The sequence below is a fragment of the Xenopus laevis genome, chromosome 9_10S, assembly GCF_017654675.1.
Source record: "Xenopus laevis strain J_2021 chromosome 9_10S, Xenopus_laevis_v10.1, whole genome shotgun sequence".
NCBI classification, from domain to species: domain Eukaryota; kingdom Metazoa; phylum Chordata; class Amphibia; order Anura; family Pipidae; genus Xenopus; species Xenopus laevis.
The window spans coordinates 22,467,829-22,487,153 of record NC_054388.1 but is presented as its reverse complement, the minus strand read 5'-3'; the positions used below and the strand labels follow the sequence as shown (position 1 = coordinate 22,487,153).

Genomic DNA, 19,325 nt, shown 5'->3' with positions numbered 1-19,325 from the left:
CCCGAAAAAGACACACGTTCTTCAAGTTTAATCTATATATATTTTAGTCTATATATAACCTGCCTAACTGCTAGGTGATCCAGAGGAAGGCAAAAAAAAAAAAACAACTTATACTACGATCTATCTTCCATAACCCTGTATTCCCTCCCTTGACACACCCATCAAGTTCAACTTTTTTGCCTCAGTAAAACCTGCCTAGCTGTTATATATTTTAGAACTTATATTTTCTCAGGCATCCAGCCTTTACTTGAAACTATCAGATAAATCCGCCACTACAACAGCCTTGGGGAAACAGAGAACCCTTTTTGCATGTTAACAATGCACGTTTCCCCACCGACGATTTCCATTATTGCCAGTGAGAAAGCATTTTCCTTGTCTGCCATTAAAATAAAGGGCAGATTTACTATGTGGTGTAAAAAACTTTGCTATAATTCGCCACACATTACCAGGCATCACTTTGTAAAAAGATCTGAAACAATGTAAAATAACAGTGGCAAATCTGTCGTTCGCATGGCATAAAAGAACACACATCTTGATAAATTCACCATTTATTATACATAGCTTTTTTACAGAAAATTTAGTTTTACACAGCATAATAAATAACTGCACAAGTGTACATGTTTGTAGGCCAACTGCATAACCTTACATTTATCAATGCTGAATCTCATCTGTCATTAATGAAATTAATACATTGATAAAAACTGGCTAAAGGATTGTGTACAGAGGGTGGTTATCAACAGTACATTCAGTAGGGTTCTTAGTGGAGTCCCACAGGGCTTTGTTTTTAGTCTACTTTTATTTAACCTATTTATTAATAAGTTAGGGGAGAGCATTTTAAGTAATGTATCAAAGTTTACAGATTATATAAAATGATGTAACCCAATAAATTGCATCCAGGATGTGGCATCCTTACAGCAGGATCTTGATAATCTGACAATCTGGGTGGCTAAGTGGCAGCTGAAACTCAAGATAGATAAATCCAAGGTTACGCACCTAAGATATAAAACTATGTAAACAACTTACTCCCTTAATGGATTTGCTTTAGGCAAATCCATAATGGCGTTCATATAAATAATATACCTGATTGTAGCAAGCAACGCTAGTCAGCAGCTGCCACGGCAAACAAGATATTGAATTGTATTTAAAGGCATCTAGATTCACGAGAGGAGTCACTCTTCTGTTTTGCAACATGTTGCTCCTGAGCTACTGGTTGGGGACCACTGATCTAGAATATGCACTTGGTCACCATTGTTTAAACACAAGATTGCTAAATTAGAGAGAGCCCAAAGAATGGCAACTAGGCTTAGGGATATCAAAGGGGATCCATTTGAGGTTTCACCTTCATAAAGGGTCTTTTACAGTGAAAATGTGGAGTTGTGGAATTATCTCCCTGAATCAATTGTACTGCCAGATTCATTAGGTAATTTTAAGATGGGTTTCGATGATTTTTTTTTAGCACATCACTACTGAGCAGTTTGGATCTGGGAAGCAATTTGTGGAAGAAAAGAATGCAACATAATATTTCAACTCAGGTGGGGAGAAGTTCTTTGTAAGTGAAAATATGTAATCTCCAAATGATTATCTTGGGAAAAAATATGTGCCATATCTGCCAATCTTCTAGCTATCCAGCTGTGCCATTACTAAGATGAAACCAATACCTGGTTATGAGCTTATAGCTGAAAGAAAAATCAGTACATTTTTGAAAAACCGAAATCCCTACACCCTACATCAATCTCTTAGTTATGAACAAAACTCTCTCGGCCTCCCTAAAGTAACACATGGCATTGGTAATTTGCCCGGGGGGGGGGGAGGAGGGAGAGCAGTCTACGTGGGGTGGGGGGTAGGGTTTTTTTGGCTAAACAGTTGAACTCTTTTAAAGGGGTTGTTCACCTTCAAATAGTTCACCAGAAAAAACATACTTTTTCCGGTTACTTCCGATTTTTCTACTATTGAAGTGTAAAGTGTTATTTTTCTCTTTTCTAAAGCAGCTGTCTTAAATCGATACATTGGTTAATACATTTTTTATCTTTGGCCGTACTAAGCATAATCCCTGAGTTTCATTAAAGTCAGCTGTTAGAATTGATACAATAGTTGCTAATAATCCAGAGATGCTGCTGAGAAATGTATTAAAGGGGAATTCCGGCTTCCAAACAAAAATTTGATAAAGAGGCCTACATAACACAGAAACCCCTAATATACCCATCACAGTTACCTGTTTCTTCAAAAAGTATGAATAAATGCTGGTTAACAGTTCTTCTCTTAACAGTTCTTCTCTTTCTGCATAATTTGAAATCCTGGTAAGGAAGGAGGGACTAAACACTGATGTTACAAATTGTAACAACTTCCCCACAGCTTACAGACAGCATGCAGGAACTACATAACCCATAATGCACTGCATTGTGATGTTCCATTTCATTATTGAGATCACATGTGCAGAGAAATGTGGGGTTTGGAGGATGCAGGATGAGGACAGATGGCTGTTGATACAAGGTAACTAGTCAGCCAGCTCAACAAAGTAGTCAAGAGAGATCAGCAGCAGAGCAGGGGGCTAGGCTTAGGGAACTGTCAGAAGCCCTTAAAAATCATGAAAAGTCTGCATATTTTTAAAATTGATGTATATTGCAAAGTTGCTTGAAATTATGTTTACTTTTCAAAAAGCTTAAATTATGTTTTTGTGGAGTCCCATTTAACCAAAATTGTAACAGTTCAGAATCTGCACCCGATTACTGAGCTGCCAGACTGAAACACCAGAGGCAGCAACCTTAAAGGGGAACTCCGGCTTCTAAACCAAAATTTGATAAAGAGGCCCACATCCTCTAATATATCCATTACAGTTACCTGTTTCTTCAAAAAGTATGAATAAATGCCATTTTCAATGCTGAAATCCATCTGTTTAACAGTTCTTTTGTTTCTGCATCATTTGAAATCCTGGCAGGGAAGGAGGGACTAAAACACTGATGTTACAAATTGTAACAACTACTCCACAGTTTACAGACAGCATGCAGGAATTACATAACCCAAAATGCAATGCATTGTGATGTTACTTTCCTTATTGAAATCATGGGTGCAGGGAATTGTGGGATTTGGAGGATGCAGGATAAGGACAGCTGGCTGTTGATACAAAGTAACAGTAGTCAGCCAGCACAGCAAAGTAGTCAGAGAGATCAGCAGGAGAGCAGGGGCTAATCTTAGGGAATTGTTAGAAACCATTAAAAATCATGAAAAGTCTGCATATTTTTTAAATGATGTATATTGCAAAGTTGTTTGAAATTATGTTAACTTTTCAAAAAGCTGAAGTTATGTTTTTGTGGAGTTCCCCTTTAAACTTTGATTTTGGAAAACGGTAAAACATAATGGTAAGTAATTGAAAAAAGTCTTTATTTCTGGCAAACAAACTGAAAACAACTCAACTGAAAAGTTGTACCGATCTTATATTATGCCTTCTTTACTATACATTTTTTATTAGTAATTTTATTAGTAATTTATTTATTAAGTGGTAAATAGCCTGCCATTGTAATTATTGCACATAGGAGTTACTGTAAGCATTTTAACATGTGTGGGGTTTCTAGCCTGATGTGAGTGCACCAGCAATGTTGGGGAGAATAGGCCAATGGAGGGGCAACACTAACATAAGCTTCCAGCACAATGATTAATCTCTGAGTCAATTAGCTCCCACAATCTGCTTTGAGTATAGGAGTTTGCAAGTAGCTGTGTGTTTTTGAATGTATTACTGTATATGCTTGTGTGCAAATATCTGGTTTTAACTGTATGTGTTTGTTGGTGTGTATATATTTTCCAGTATCTTAATATTTCCTTCTATACTACAATGAACCAAGTGGAATCAACCACTGTTTGGTGATTCCAAGGGTGCAGCTTGTTAAATAAAGGAATTTGCTTAAAAATTGGTACATAGTATAAGGCTTGGAAGTACAGCAAACTAGACCCTATTGACCATTCTGGTCAGGAGCACTTACGTTAGAAGCAGACACTTTGATTTTTTTGCAAGTCCCAAGCAAGTGACAAGGCAGATGACAACATCGGTGATGAAAAGGATGAGGTATGAGAGCCACCTGGAAAAGAAACGGTTAATTAATACTTAGTTAAAGTAATCCATCATGAGAAAAGGCTAGCATCAAACCAAACATAGAGGGAACAAGATAAAAATATAACACACTATTTCCTGTAGAGTTTTTCAGTCTATAGACAGTCTGCTGCTATTCATCTCTGTGTCTGTGGTGTTGTTGTTCTTATGTACCCAGATAAGCAGGGGCGCTCGGCCAATGAGGTGGGCTGAGGCGCTCGCCTCAGACGGCAGCGCCAGATGCATTTCCAGGGGCAGCAAAAAGCTGCTCCTGTACTTTGAAGAGCCAAATTTCTCGTTTTGAAACCGGAAATTCGGCTTTACTAATTCACTAATTTGGTGTAAGAAACCTACCTTGGTGGTCTAGTGGGCAGCGGGGTCCACGCCGCGTCCTTGGCGTGGACACCCGCTGTGCCGCTCCTGTCCTTCCTTTGCCGGCGCCATCTTGGATTCCTAGGGCGCACGCGGCGCGCCTGCACGTCTCTTAAAGGCGCAGGCGCTTGGCGTGATTGCGCCGGCACGCATTGGCGCGAAATTGCGCAAGTTTTGGCCCGAATTGGAACCCTATTTAAGGCCCCTTCAGACCTGTAGCCAGTGCCCGTTATAGGATCATATCCTGTGGTTTCCTGAGCCTTGTGCTACCTGTTCCTGAATTTGCTATCCTGACTTTTCTTCCCATGTTTGACCCAGCCTGTTCCTGACTATTCTGACCTCTGTATCCTGATCCTGCCTGTTTATTGACTACCGAGCCTGCCTGATCCTGTTTGTCTGATTACCCGGTTTTGACCCTTTGCCTGCCTAACAACTACTCCTTCTGCCTGATCCAGTCTGTCTGATTACCTGGTTTTGACCCCTTGCCTGCCTGACGATTCTGTTATCTGCCTGTTCTGATCCGGTCTGTCCTGTTTCCGTTTCCACCAGACGCCTTGTCCTTGACCTTCTGCCCAAAGACTCTTGCTATCCGGTTGTGCCCCTTTGCCAGCCAGAACACCTCGCCTTGTACCCCTCGTTAAGTTCAGGTGGCACCCAATTAAGCTGAGGGCTCCTCCCGAAGCCCAAAGGTGGTCACACTACTGGTGAAGCCGAGCCGAGACCAGGGTCCTTGGCACTTGTTCTGGTATTGGGTGCCGGCCGTGACATTTGGGTATTCATTTTTACACACTTTGATGTATACACACAATCATCTTAACCAATATCTCTTACATTATGTATTAGATAATAAAGAGAAACACTATTTCCGTGACAGAAAAGTGTCAGGAGGTCCAGGTGTGCCCAGACAATAGATGCAACAACAACATCAAAAAATATATATGTGATGATTGTGTATTCTGCATAGGTAGTTGGAAATTTGGAGCATCTTGCTGATGCAAGATTAGTAAATCTTCTGAGTATGGATAATATATATTAAATAATGTGTTTGTAGAATCAGGCACAGGTGAGAGAGGGAAAAATAGAATATTCTGGGGTTGTGCTATATTACATATAATAGCAGACAGGGGGCTTAATTTGCTAAAGAAATGGAGTTGGCAGCCAAGAAAATGCATATGCATGATTTTCATTTTAGGTCCCTAATAAATCTATGTACAGTATATTGGGCATCAAATTGTTCAGTAGACCTCTGGTGTACATATTTAGGTTATTTCATTTTTGTATGTAATACATTTTGTAAGATAACTAGACCAAACTGCAATAATGTTAGCTTATTTTTCAGAAATGTAACAAACATTAACTATGGTAAAGCTTTTTAGTTTAGATTACAGTAACATAGTAAGTTAGGTTGAAAAAAAGACACACCTCCATCAAGTTCAATCTTTTAACTTTTTTTAACCTACCTGGCTGCCAGTTGATTCATAGGAATCAACCCCAGCTTAAGCTTCTCCAATTTGCCTCAGACTAGTCCCTGGATCAACTTTTACTATGAGCTATCTTCCATAACCCTGTATTCCCTCACTTGCTAAAAAGCCATCCAACTCCTTCTTAAAGCTATTAGAAAGCAATATTTACCCATTTTGGATTAGTTAGAATGTGAAAATGTGTATGTGTTTTTTTCAGGGGTGTTTGACACAAAATACACAGGCGGGGCTGTGGAGAAGCTGAGTTGGCACTTGGCAGGCAAAAAAAAGCATGGGCATTTATTTTATTTTGGGGTCCTTACAGGCCACATACTTTGGTAAAGCTAAACAAAGTAACAATCAAACTGTTCAGTTGGATAAAGCAAAATGGAAATTGCAAAGTACCTGTGCTTTAAAGTGGGAGAAACTAGAAAGTGTTGGTGAATGGTTCACACATAAGGAAACTCAAAAGAGACTAGAACATCTTAAGATAAACAAAGGTCCGGGGCCAGATGGTATTCATCCCAGGGTACTTAGCGAGCTTAGCTCTGTGATTGCCAAATCTCTTTAATTAATTTTTCAAAATTCATTGAGGTCTGGCATGATGCAGAGAGACTGGCGAATTGCTAATGTGCTGCTGCTATTCAAAAAGGGATCCCGTTCTCAGCATAAAAACTATACGCCAGTTACTCTGATGTCAGTGGTAGGAAAGCTTTTCGAAGGGTTAATAAAGGATAAGATATTGGACTTCATAGCAAATCATAATACTATGAGTTTGTGCCAGCATAGTTTTATGCGTAATAGATCTTGCCAGACTAACTTAATTTATTTTTATGAGAAGGTAAGCAGGGACCTCAATTCTGGGATGGCAGTGGATGCTCTGTACTAGGTCCCTTGCTTTTCAACTTGTTTATTAATGACCTGGATGTGGGCATTGAAAGTACTGTTTCTATTTTTGCAGATGATACTAAATTGAGCAGAACTATAGGTTCCATCCAGGATGCTGCCACTTTGCAAAGTGATTTGTCTATGCTGGGAAACTGAGATTCAATGTTGATAAATGCAAGGTTATGCACTTTGGCAAAAATAATATAAATGCAAGTTATACACCTAGGGGCCAATTCATTAACTTCGAGTGAAGGATTCGAAGTAAAAAAACTTCGAATTTTGAAGTGTTTTTTGTGCTACTTCGACCATCGACTTTGAATTGAAGGATTCGAACTAAAAATCGTTCGACTATTAGACCATTCGATAGCGAAGTATTGTCTCTTTAAGAAAAAACTTCGACCCCCTAGTTCGCCACCTAAAAGCTACCGAAGTTCATGTTAGCCTATGGGGAAGGTCCCATAGGCTTTCCAAGTTTTTTCTGATCGAAGGATAATCCTTCGATCGATGGATTAAAATCGATTATTTCTTCGATCGTTCGATCGAACTATTTGCGCTAAAATCCTTCGACTTCGATATTCGAAGTCGAAGGATTTTCATTCCCAGTCGAATATCGAGGGTTAATTAACCCTCGATATTCGACCCCTGGTGAATTTGCCCCTAAATGGCAAAATAAAGATTTTCTATTTTTACTAACAGCCTGGTGTGCGCAATCGCTCTCTATTTATCCTTATCGTTTACGGCTTGGGACGCCGAACTTCCAGCACCCGAACTTGGATTTACTGTGCCGGCTGCCTTCCAATCAATTTGCGGTGAGTCGGAGCGGTTCTCGCTCTCCCTAAATGGCAGTGTGTTGGGAATTTCCTTAAATGAGAAGGATCTAGGGGTTTTTGTGGATAACAAGTTATCTGATTCTTGGCAGTGTTCTGTGGCTACTAAAGCAAACAAAGTTCTGTCTTGCATAAAAAAAATGGCATTAACTCAAGGCTTGAAAACATAATTATGCCTCTTTATAGGTCCCTGGTACCTATAGAGGGATATAAATGAGCTTGAGAGAGTGCAGAGACATGCAACTAAACTGGTTAGAGGGATGGAAGACAAATTATGAGGGTAGACTGTAAAGGTTGGGGAAAAAGGGGACATGATTACACTTTACAAGTACATTAGAGGACATTATAGTCAAATAGCAGGGGACCTTTTTACCCATAAAGTGGATCACCGTACCAGAGGCCACCCCTTCAGACTAGCAGAAAAGAACTTTGATTTGAAGCAACGTAGGTGGTTCTTCACAGTGAGGACAGTGAGGTTGTGGAATGCACTGCCGGGTGATGTTGTGATGGCTGATTCTGTTAATGCCTTTAAGAATGGCTTGGATGATCTCTTGGACAGACATAATATCAAAGGCTATTGTGATACTAAACTTTATAGTTAGTATAGATATGGGTATATATAATTTATTTAAAAATGTGGAGGGATGTGTGTATGGATGCTGGGTTTTCATTTGGAGGGGTTGAACTTAACGGACTTTGTCTTATTTCAACCCGATTTAACTATGTAACTATGATGTTACCTATTACTATAGTGGGTGTGATTTATAATTGTGGGTATGGCTTATATTTGGCGTGTCATGCACATAAAAACCCCTCCACTTATTATAACCCAACTCAAGCACAGAGTAAGCCCAATAAATAATTGTAACATTGTTATGAGCTAATGAATCTGTTGCTGGGGTCCAAATTACGCTAGTGCACTGATTTCAATAAGAGACTGGAATATGAGTCGGAGAGGGCTTGAATCAAAAGACAAGTAATAAAAAGAAGAAATAACAATAAATGACTAGCCTTACAGAGTATTTGTTTCTTAGATGGGGTCAGTGACCCCCATTTGAAAGCTTGAAAATGTCAGAAGAAAAAAGGCAAATAACTCAAAAAGTATAACATATAAATAATGAAGACCAATTGTAAAGGAATAGGATTTTAAATAGGTTGAAGGTGCATGACCTCTGTCTACTGTAAATTTCCAGAAATATATTTTTTTTACACATACATGCTTGATTCCACAGATAATACTTGTAGGAACCATCCTAGGATTGCAAGGTAATGCAATCACTTTCCTTATCGTGTTCTATTCTAATTCTGAAAAGTAGAGAGAGAGAGAGAGTCCCAGAATCTATCAATTCCCATTGGAATAAGTTGAGGAGCATAAGGGAGGTAAAGAAATGGCCATGGAGAGTAGATACAGGGCATCATAGTTTCCTTTCGAACTGTGAAATCAGATACAGTATGTTTGTTTTCCCAAAAAAAATATTTCTGGATGTTCATGTATTCAAATTTTCTACTTAATAACCCCTAGCTGAAAGTGCTAAAGTAAAAAAGGGTATACATTTAATGTTCCATCTTTACTAGGGGTTGTTCACCTTCCAACACTTTTTTTAAGTTCAGTTGGTTTCAGAGAGTTCACCAGAAAAAAAGGATTTTCCAATTATTTTCTATTTGCAACAGTGTTTCTAATATTGCAGTTCAAAGGTTACGTTTTCATCTTATGTCTTTCTGAAGCAGCTCTAGGAGGGGGGTGGGGCACAGACTGTTCTAAACTGATACATTAACATGATATATTTGTTATTTTTGTCTCTGCTGAGCAGAATCCCTGTTTCATTAAAGGCAGCTGTGAGAATTGATACAATAATTACTAATATTCCACAAATGCACATGAGAAGTATATAAAACGAATGTAGCAAATTGTAACAATTGTAACAATTAAATGTAACAATTCAGAATCTGCACATGCATTACTGAGGTGCCAGACTGATACACCAGGGACAGGAACATTAAACTTTAGACTTCAATTTTGGAAAAATGGTAAAAAAAAATAAAAAGTGGAAAGTAATTGACCATAGGTCAAGAAATATAATGTTGTTTTTAATATCCCACTGGTGCTGTGTGCTGTATTTGGGGCTGATATTTTAAATTGCTCAGAAGAGTACCAATAGCTCCTGATTTACAGGTATTTTCAGTTAAATGAATGTCTGGCTCAGGCATAATGAAGTATTATCTCCTTCATATGTCCTTCCTCAATGGCAATTAATATTTATCTCACTGTTGCTAGGGAGGGGGTCCCCAACCTTTTGAACCCATGAGCAACATTCAGAAGTAAAAGTAGTTGGGGAGCAACACAAGCATGAAAAATGTTCTAAGGGTGCCAAATAAGTGCTGTGACTGGCCTTTTGGTAGCCCCTATGTGGATTGTCAACCTACATTGAGGCTCTGTTTGGCAGTGCACCTGGTTTTTATACAACCAAAACATGCCTCTTAGCCTGGAATTCAAAAATAAACTCCTGCTTTGAGGCCACTGGGAGCAACATCCAAGGGGTTGGAGAGCAACATGTTGCTCAAGAGCTACTGGTTGGGGATCACTGTATAAGTTATATTGTTTGACTGGGATTACCATTTATGTGTACCTACTGTTAATTTGCTATATTGTGGTACCTGTAATACTCAATGATGCTGGCATTTCTTGCAATTTCTGAAAAATTCACACTGGTTCCCTGCCAGTTAGGCAAGCTGGTGAGTTGCTGGATGATGTTACCAGCCATCTGCTGCATGAATCTAAGGCTCTGGATATAATCTCCTCGTGCTGCAAATATCTCATTTAGGCGAAACAAATGCTGATCTAGATCTTCCTTCATCTTGGCATTGGTATTTGACACCTGTTGGGCAGGAAGAATAAAAGCAGGGTTTGAATTGGCATAAAATTGGGAATAAAGGCCACATACAAAGAAACCTTATACACATACTGCAAGCTTCTTTTTAATAAACAGTTCAGTGTAAAAATAAAAAGTGGGTAAATAGATAGGCTGTGCAAAATAAAAAATGTTTCTAATATAGTTAGCCAAAAATGTAATGTATAAAGTGACTGGATGTCATAGCCTGAACAATACTTCCTGCTTTGCAGCTCTTTAACTCTGAGTTAGTCAGCAACTTGAAAGGGGACCACATAGGAATCAAGAATGGAGGTGTGCATGTCCAGCATCAGTAAACTTGCTTCCTTATTCTGTTTTTATTATCCCAACATTGAAGTAGGGTATGCTGTTTTGTTTTATTTGCCATAAAGGAAAAAACAGCATAATGAGTAGATAACTCTTTCAATTTGTGTTTTCTATAATATTACCCACTGTTTCCGCAGCTGTCATATTTGTTAGTTATTTGTTAACTGTCATTATTAAAATTGTTTTAGATGTTAATATGATTTCTCTGGGTGTCATTTAAAATAGTTTGGGCACAGGAAGACATCAGCTGTTGATTAGGCTCTTAAAAAATATGTTTGTTGGTGCTGTCCTCGTCCTGATGGCCTGCTTGTTCTACATTGTGATTAGATCATTGTGATCAGATCAGCCCAATATCACCTACCTTAAGGTGGGCATTATCAGTAAAAGATCTGCTTGCTTGGTAACCTCACTAAACAAGTGGATCTTTACAGTATGGCCAACTGTAGAGTCAGTCATATTACCACTGCCATCTGTTGACTGCCTTTTCCCATATGTGCCTAAAACTAGTTTGGTGGTGGCAGCCACTGCTGCTCGGAGTGGGGCTGGCAAATATGTCAAGCAGCAGGCATGGTGGGATAGAGTCAGTGACAAATTTGCTAGGGTCAACCCACAAATAAACGCTCTGAAGCATACAAAGATTAGCTCCGGAGAATGCAATTTATAGTGTATACTCTGCTGATGTTTATTTGTTTTTGTAGAATTCTTTTTCCTTCTACAAATTTTTAATTGGAAAAGTTCTAAAACCAAATAAATACAAAGTAATAAAAAAGAGAATAGCTCAGGTATGCACAAACTTTGCATCCCACCAGACAGGATGCAATTTGGTATCCTGCTCCAATTCCAGTACTGGCCATCATTGAATGACTTTAATCAAATAATGAAGAGTTGTAAACTGCTTATTCTTTTAAACAGAGAAGGATTTATGGCACTTAAAATTAAAATGAATTTTGGATAGTGCAGATTAAAGGGGTTTTCCCTTCATGCCAGTACAAACAGACAAATAGGTAGGACCTATAACATAGCCAAAATTAAAAATTAATTATGACCTATACGACCACTTGACTTCCTCCTCACCACTGTTATACATTTCCCATAGTGGTACAGTAACCAATATTAATAACTTAGCATGTGAAAACCTGTACTGACATGTCAGTACTAGAAGAAAAGGAATTTAGAAAATGAACGTAAGTGAAATTCTCATTTTCTTCTGCTTCTCTCCATATCAGTACACATAGGATCTACCAAGTCATGCCCCAAAAACAAACAAGGGGTGGGAATAAACAAAATACAAGATAAAGCAATAACCAGGTCGGGAGACCTTTATTTCAGGTAGTGCTTTTATGCCGGTAAGCTTTAGCATTTGAGTATTATTGCCAGAGGTAAATAGTTAGGGTCCGCCATATGGGTTTTACCTTGACGTGGTATGGTGGCTTATCAATCTTATGATCATAATTTTGTAACTAAAAAACCCCTGTCTATGTAAATACATGCATCTGCATAGATTACTTATGACAGGGGACCAGGGAATGTGCATTGATCTTCTTTTTCTCTATGTCTTTATTTCATCTGGCCAGATCAGTGCACTTCCATTGTATTTTAGTACATTTTTATTTAGCCATGTAGCAGTATTGTACCCCCTTCCTTTCCTATGATTTTTCTGCACTTAACAGGCAATTCTCCTATTTCTGCGGTGCATTTATGTGTGCTATAGGTTTTATTTTTAGAGATTTAATTCCTATGTGGAGGGCTTAGTTGTAGTTTTACTACACCTACCGAGTTGTGTTAGCTGTATGATTCCCATCTTCTTTAATTGGTGTGTTGATGGGCATTTACTTTATGTTTCAATAATTTTTATTGGAAATTCTTTTCAATTATTAACAGCATTTGTCAAATGAATGACATATCAACATATATAACTGTTTACATAACATATTTAGTATTACATTTTTAATAGGACCTTTATACATTCCATGGAATAATCTTTTGCAGCTTGTTATATTTTTCCTTCGCATTCTGTTATTAACATGTAACATGTAATCCTTAAAATGTGTAGCTCGTTTTTATTGTTTAAATACGTCTTATTTATTTTCTTGAAGACGCATCATTTGTTGTTTAATGCATATTCCATTGTGAGCTTTACCGCGTGTTTTTACGCACATTTTTACGCGTTTATTTCAAACCCATGTGTAGTGACATGTTTTACATCCGGTTTTTGATGCATACATTTATGAGACCATTCGTAAAATTATATGCGTAATGCTGCATTCTATATGCGTATTTGAATGTTTATGGTTTAAGGATCATGCGTAAAATAATGCAAATTGTAGGCATGCGTATTTGAATGCGGAATTAAACTGTTGCAAAAACCCATAGGATAGTATAGTAACTTGATTTGAACTATGCTTATGAAACTATTCTTCTGGTTTAACTGTGTTCATAACTTTGAGAATTCAACCAAAATTAATCACCAATGAAGAAAGAAAAGAAAAAAAAAATATTTTGTTTCATGAGTTATCCGAGGGGTGGCTCTCCAGGAAATGGAGGATTAAGACCACCTTACTGAAATCCTGGAGGCCACACAACAAGCACCCATGCAAATTTAGTAAATATGCTATATTATTGGTGAGTGAAATATCATATTTCTAACTGTTGATATATCTAGCTTAGATTTCCAATCTATATCTGTTTTTAGTATATAGGTGTCCTGACTAACTACTAGACTAATGGGCATTTACTTTAAAGGAACAGTTCAGTGTGAAAATAAAAACTGTGTAAATGCAAAATAAATAAGGTCGGCGGGGCCCACCAGTTCCGGGCCCACCAGGTTTTTTTCCCGGTCTCCTGCCAGCCCAGTCCAACTATGAATATATTCTATAGTAAATATTGTATTTAAATGCATATTGGGAATTTTAATTTTTCCTTGTTAATGGTTCTGGAACATGAAAGGGGTGAATTAACAATGCAAGTGTAGTGCGCAACATGCAAATTCTGATGTAAATTGCAATTTTTTTACCAATAATGTAGCATTTTCCCCATAGTTCTAGCATAATTGTGGGTCACACTGCAAGTTGCAGTCATCATAGTTGCACCCGAAATGTCAAAACAGATGTGACTGCACTTTGTTTTGATTCAAATTTGTGTCATTTTCAGAATGCAACTTCAAAACAATGTATGCACTGAGCACAGCTGGGACAAGTCTGATACATCTTCTCATGCAACTTGCTGTAAGGAAGCTACTGGACCTACTGCCAGGCTCAGAGATGTAGGATACTCAAACATCAATATGCTCAGTTGTGTAGCAAGTACAAGTGCCGTAATATGCAGGGATTTCCATTCATTCATTTTGAGCACCCACACTTGCAGGTGCACTTGTAAATGAACCCTCAAATCTCTTTTAGCAGAGCAGCTATAATATAATGGAAAGCCTAAGTGTGCCTGTGTTCAGCCAAAAATATTTCTTCTTGTAAGGGTTCTGGCTCTGCCACATTTTAGCTACACTGGCAGTAGGCATGTTTGGGACAAACCATGATCTAAGAGACGAAAGTTCATTCAGAATGCCACTCTCAATAAAAATCTCAGTAATGGAACATAGATTTAATCTTGATTTTATTAAAAGAGCCACACAAAGCCTGATCTCCTTATCAGCAGAAATAAAAGATATTTATCTCTCCCTTTTCCTCCCATACTAATGGCCCTCAGTCTGGGAAGCTGATGGACTGCAGCTGGGGGATACATCTCAAGGGAGGGAGGGAGGTATTATCTCAGGCACCAGAATGTGCTGGGGGATGGGAAATCTATGCCCAGCTGTTGGCTTACACAGGCATGTCTAGGCAAAAGAGAGGAGGCAGAAAGATGAGATGAGGAGAAAACAATATTATATGGTTTACTAAAAAGAAACAAGAGATGGGAGGCTAATTACTCTGGGGTAGTAGGTTTGGAGTGGATATACAGTAGCATATTGCATCTAAAGGCAAAGACATTAAATAGGCTTTCTGCTGTAAAGCAGCCGGGCTTCATTATTAAGTCAACTGGCAAAGTATTATATAATAATTATTAGATTTGGTTATTAAGACTTTGAATTGGAAGAGGGTACTAAATAGTCTTGGCTAGACCTGATATAATTTATGCACTACATGCATACCTCCCAGACAGTCCTGATTTTGACAGCTCAGCTTGCAGTCCCGGATTTTTATTAAAATTTGAGTTTCTCTCAGGGGCGGTCTTGGGACTGCTGCCGCCTGAGGCAAGGTTCTCACCTTGTGGCCCTGGTTTCTCTTTTATCTCCTGCATGGATGTCAGAAAAGATACATAGCCTCTGAAACGTAATTAAAGAAAAGGCTTTTTGGTGGAGAGCCCAGAGAACTCAATACCTGCATTTTGATACAACTGTAACGAATATTCTAAATTGGTAGTAAAAAGCATCAGAGAACACGAATTACAGTTTTTAATGACTATGGTGAAACTGTATGGATGTTTGCACACTCTGAAAACACAGTCACACAGACTTGTAAAGGTGTCCTATAATTGTTTTGTAGTTTAATAACAAATGAGTCCATTGCTGTTCCTATTGACTATAATAAGATGACATTCTTGTTGTTGTTGCAGTTATCTAAATTGTAAAATCCTTTTTTTGAAAACCCGAACTGTCAGTGAAGATGCTATTAGGGTAAGCATTCACTTCCAGGGACAATCCTGGACCCACTGCTGGTTGCTGCTGCCCCCCCCCCTCCCCTGCGTGCTCCTTTTTTGTGCCGGAGGGGTTGGTCTACGATGTTGGCAGAGGGGTCAGAGAGCACAATTGTGCTCTCTGTACGAGAAGAAAACCGGAAATTCAGCTCTTAAAGTTAATAGGAGCTGAATTTTTTCCACCCCTGTTCACCTCTGAAGGCAAGAAAGAAGAAATCAGTGCTCCTCCAGTACAGTTCAGTTTTCTTAGAATAGTCAAGTATAGAGGAGCAGAGAATATAGAACAGTAGGAGAGAGAGTGTAAAGTAACTAAAACATTTTAGTAGCAACTAATAGTTACTAGCAAATCTTTTTGAAACTAACAACTGATTAAGGTCAGGAATTACCGCACTGACAATTTGGGCAAAAAAATTGAGAAAAGGATCCTCCAGTGCAAAAAAAATTCAAATCCCCTTTTCTCTAGAAAAAAAACCCCTCCCTGCCAGTGCAGACATTGTAGGGATGTCCAAAACCTACTTAGAAAATGTTAGGTCTATAAAACTTCACAAAAGTAGAAAGCAAGACCTAGGTGGCTACCCTACATATTTGATCAGGGTTGGCACTGGCAGAATTGCATAAGGCTCAAGAGCTACTAAATGCTCTAGTCTAGAGGAATGTGCCCTAACAGTAAAGGGTCTGGTTTGTCCCTTAAGATCATAACCACAATTTACAGTATTAACTAGCTATCTAGCTATAGTACGATTATAATCTGGGGAAAACCCTTGTTAGTGACAAGGAAGACATCCTCCTTCCTTGGATCTATCCAACTAGTACCAGACAGATTTGACTATATCTATCTTGTAGAACCCATTTTGCTTAGCACTGAAAAATGATAGGAGGTTAATCTCCTCTTTAAAGGAACAGTAACACCAAAAAATGAAAGTAATGAAAATATCATGCACTGTTGTCCTGCACTGGTAAAACTGATCTGTTTGCTTCAGAAACACAAAAAAAGAAGAGAAATATAAAGCACTGGCCCTCACAGTTGCACCTTCCCGAGGCGCACCTTTTAGTTTTCAGTTAGGCAGGACGTCTGATAGGGACTTTAATGGGAAAACGGATCGGGAAGGTGCGTCACGAGGGTGAAGGGGTTGGATGTGGTCAAATGATCCGTGGGCCAGAACCTTAGCTCTTTGCAGAAAATTAAGTGCCTAAGGAACACGTCATTACTACTGAAGGGAACTTTAGAGCGGGTGGCGTACTATGAGGGTGAAGGGGTTGGAACTGGCAGAATGAACCGTGGGTTAGAATCTTAAACTAGCCACAGAACTGGTAGTTACCAGTACGGCAAGGTAGCCATTTGCTAATTTGGTTCATAATCAATACCTAACACCCACTAGGATTAACCAATCACTTGGTTAAACTGTTGCTCAGCACTACTCGTGACAACCCTCCTTTTACCCGGTCAATCAACGTCCTGTTTCTAGCTGTCTTTTTAAACATTTTTTGTTTGGACATCCATTTTAAATGCTGATTAAAAGTTATGTTTTAATTTTAATACTTCTAATTAAAAATTCGGAGGTTATATATGGGAAGGTGCAACTGTGAGGGCCAGTTCTTTCTATTTCTCTCCTTTTTTTGTATATAGTTATTATTTGGCCTTGCACACCATACACTGTGTTTGATGGTTGGTGCTCCCCAACACCACACTTTTTCTTGCTTCAGAAACACTACTATAATTCATATAAACAAGCTGCTGTGTAGCAATGGCGAAAATTGAAAAATGCTATATGGCACAGGTTAAATAATGGATAACTGATAACAATATTATGTTCTACAGAGCTTATCTGCCATCTGCTGTGTAACCTGACCCTTTTCTCATTTGAATGGCTGCCCCCATTGCTACACAGCAACTTATTTATATAAACAATATTTGTAATTATAATTGTATTACTTTATAACACTTTCATTTTTTGATGTTAATGTTCCTTTAATGTGGTTACAAAGAGATTGTCTTGAGGTAAAGGATGGAACTGAATTGATAACCACCCAGTTGTGGTGGATAATGAGTCAGAGCTCCTTATGCAAGAGGGCAGCTATGTTGAACACCAGTCCGAAAACCTTACAGAGATACTGACACCAAAAATTAAACTCTTGTTTACATCTATCATAATATTGGCTTTAAACGGGTCGTTCACCTTAGTATGTTATAGAATGGCCAACTTTTCAATTGGTTTTCATCATTTATTTTTTATAGTTTTATAATTATTTGCCTTTTTCTTCTGACTCTTTGCAGCTTTCAAATGGGCGTCGCTGACCCCATCTAAAAAAACAAATGCTCTGTAAGGCTACAAATGTATTGTTATTGTTACTTTTTATTACTCATCTTTCTATTCAGGCCTCTCCTATTCATATTCCAGTCTCTTATTCGAATCAATGCATGGTTGCTAGGGGAATTTGTACCCCAGCAACCAGATTGCTTAAAATGCAAATTGAAGAGCTGCTGAATAAGCTAAATAACGCAAAAACCACAAATAATAAAAATTGAAAACCAATTGCAAATTGTCTCAGAATCACACTCTCTACATCATACTAAAAGTTATCGCAAAGGAGAACCACCCCTTTAAAATCTACTTATAACTTTGCCATAAAGTATTTGCACAATGCTTTTACATTACCTTTCTGATGCCCCATTTTCCTGTATGAGTGAGCTGCCATATTTGTGCAGCAGGAGTCCGTTAGCATTAGAAACTTTAACTGACAGGCTGAGATGGGACAGTCAGGTTGGCAAAACAGTCAGGTTTAGAAACTTCAACTAACAATTGCTTACAAAAACAAACCTCTCAGCAAAAAACAATCAACATGGTCTATAGGTAACTTTTAATGTACATTCATATGTAAAAAGTAGTTTTTTAGTGTCAGTATCACTTTAAGTGAGAAACTCAACAATAGTCTGAATAAAGGCCTCTTGCCAATGAACTCTTGCTGGGTCACCTCAAGAAATAAAGGTCTTCCAGGTTTTCTCGCAGAACCCTGTCCATGGGGGGTTTTCTGACTTTTAGGAGTGTATTACTTTCTCAGAGAAGCACTTGGGAGTGCCACAGGTCAGACTCAATAGCATGACCGTTAAACGTAGCATAATTAGATTTTCGTGCTTGATTGGTCCCTGTGTAAGCAGATCTGGTCTGGGTGGTAGCCATCATGCTTTGGCCACTGACACAGTAATTAGATCTGAGTACCAGATATCTGATCTAGGCCAATCTGGGCATTCAATATGGTAATGGTCTTTCCCTGTTGTATCTTTTGGATTATCCCCTAAAGAAGAACCAGTGGTGGCAAAGCACACTCTCTGCTAAATGTCCCACGTATGAATAATGCATCCACATAAGACACTTCTAAATACCCTCACCTGGCCACAATCTGGTTGAAGACCTCTGGGTGGAGTTCCCGCTCACTCTGGTCTGGTGAGTAAGGTAGTTAGGTGGAGGAAATTTGCCCTTCCCCCCCAAAACCACTAACAGGAATTGGATGTGCTGACTAGTATAAGCTGGCTCCTCATGTGGTGTACTATACAGCTGCGTTGTGTCAGGTGGTGATACAAAGACCCTCTGGACCATGCAGGCTGAAGGATCCTGAACTAATAGTGCTTGTCCTGGATGGTAACACGTAGGCATTCTGGAGGTCCACTGTCATCATGAAGCAGTGAGAAGTAAAAGATGTGAATACAGAACATAGGGTTCTGTTTGGAGACAAATGGGTTTAGTGGTTTCAGGTTTAGAACTGGACGCAAGGTTCATGCAGAGTTGGGCGTTGTAGG

At 38.7% G+C, this 19,325-nt stretch overlaps 1 protein-coding gene across 3 annotated transcripts in view; it reads right to left on the bottom strand.

Moving 5' to 3' along the window:
• ttyh2.S (tweety family member 2 S homeolog) overlaps window positions 1-19,325 on the bottom strand; it is a 94,659-nt gene that overhangs the window by 41,055 nt on the left and 34,279 nt on the right. For all 3 annotated transcript variants that reach the window (XM_041577653.1, NM_001087123.1, XM_041577654.1), the window contains 2 exon segments: window positions 10,284-10,504; window positions 3,975-4,070 (listed from right to left, as the gene is read on the bottom strand). In XM_041577653.1, coding sequence (XP_041433587.1) covers window positions 3,975-4,070; window positions 10,284-10,504 — 317 coding nt within the window.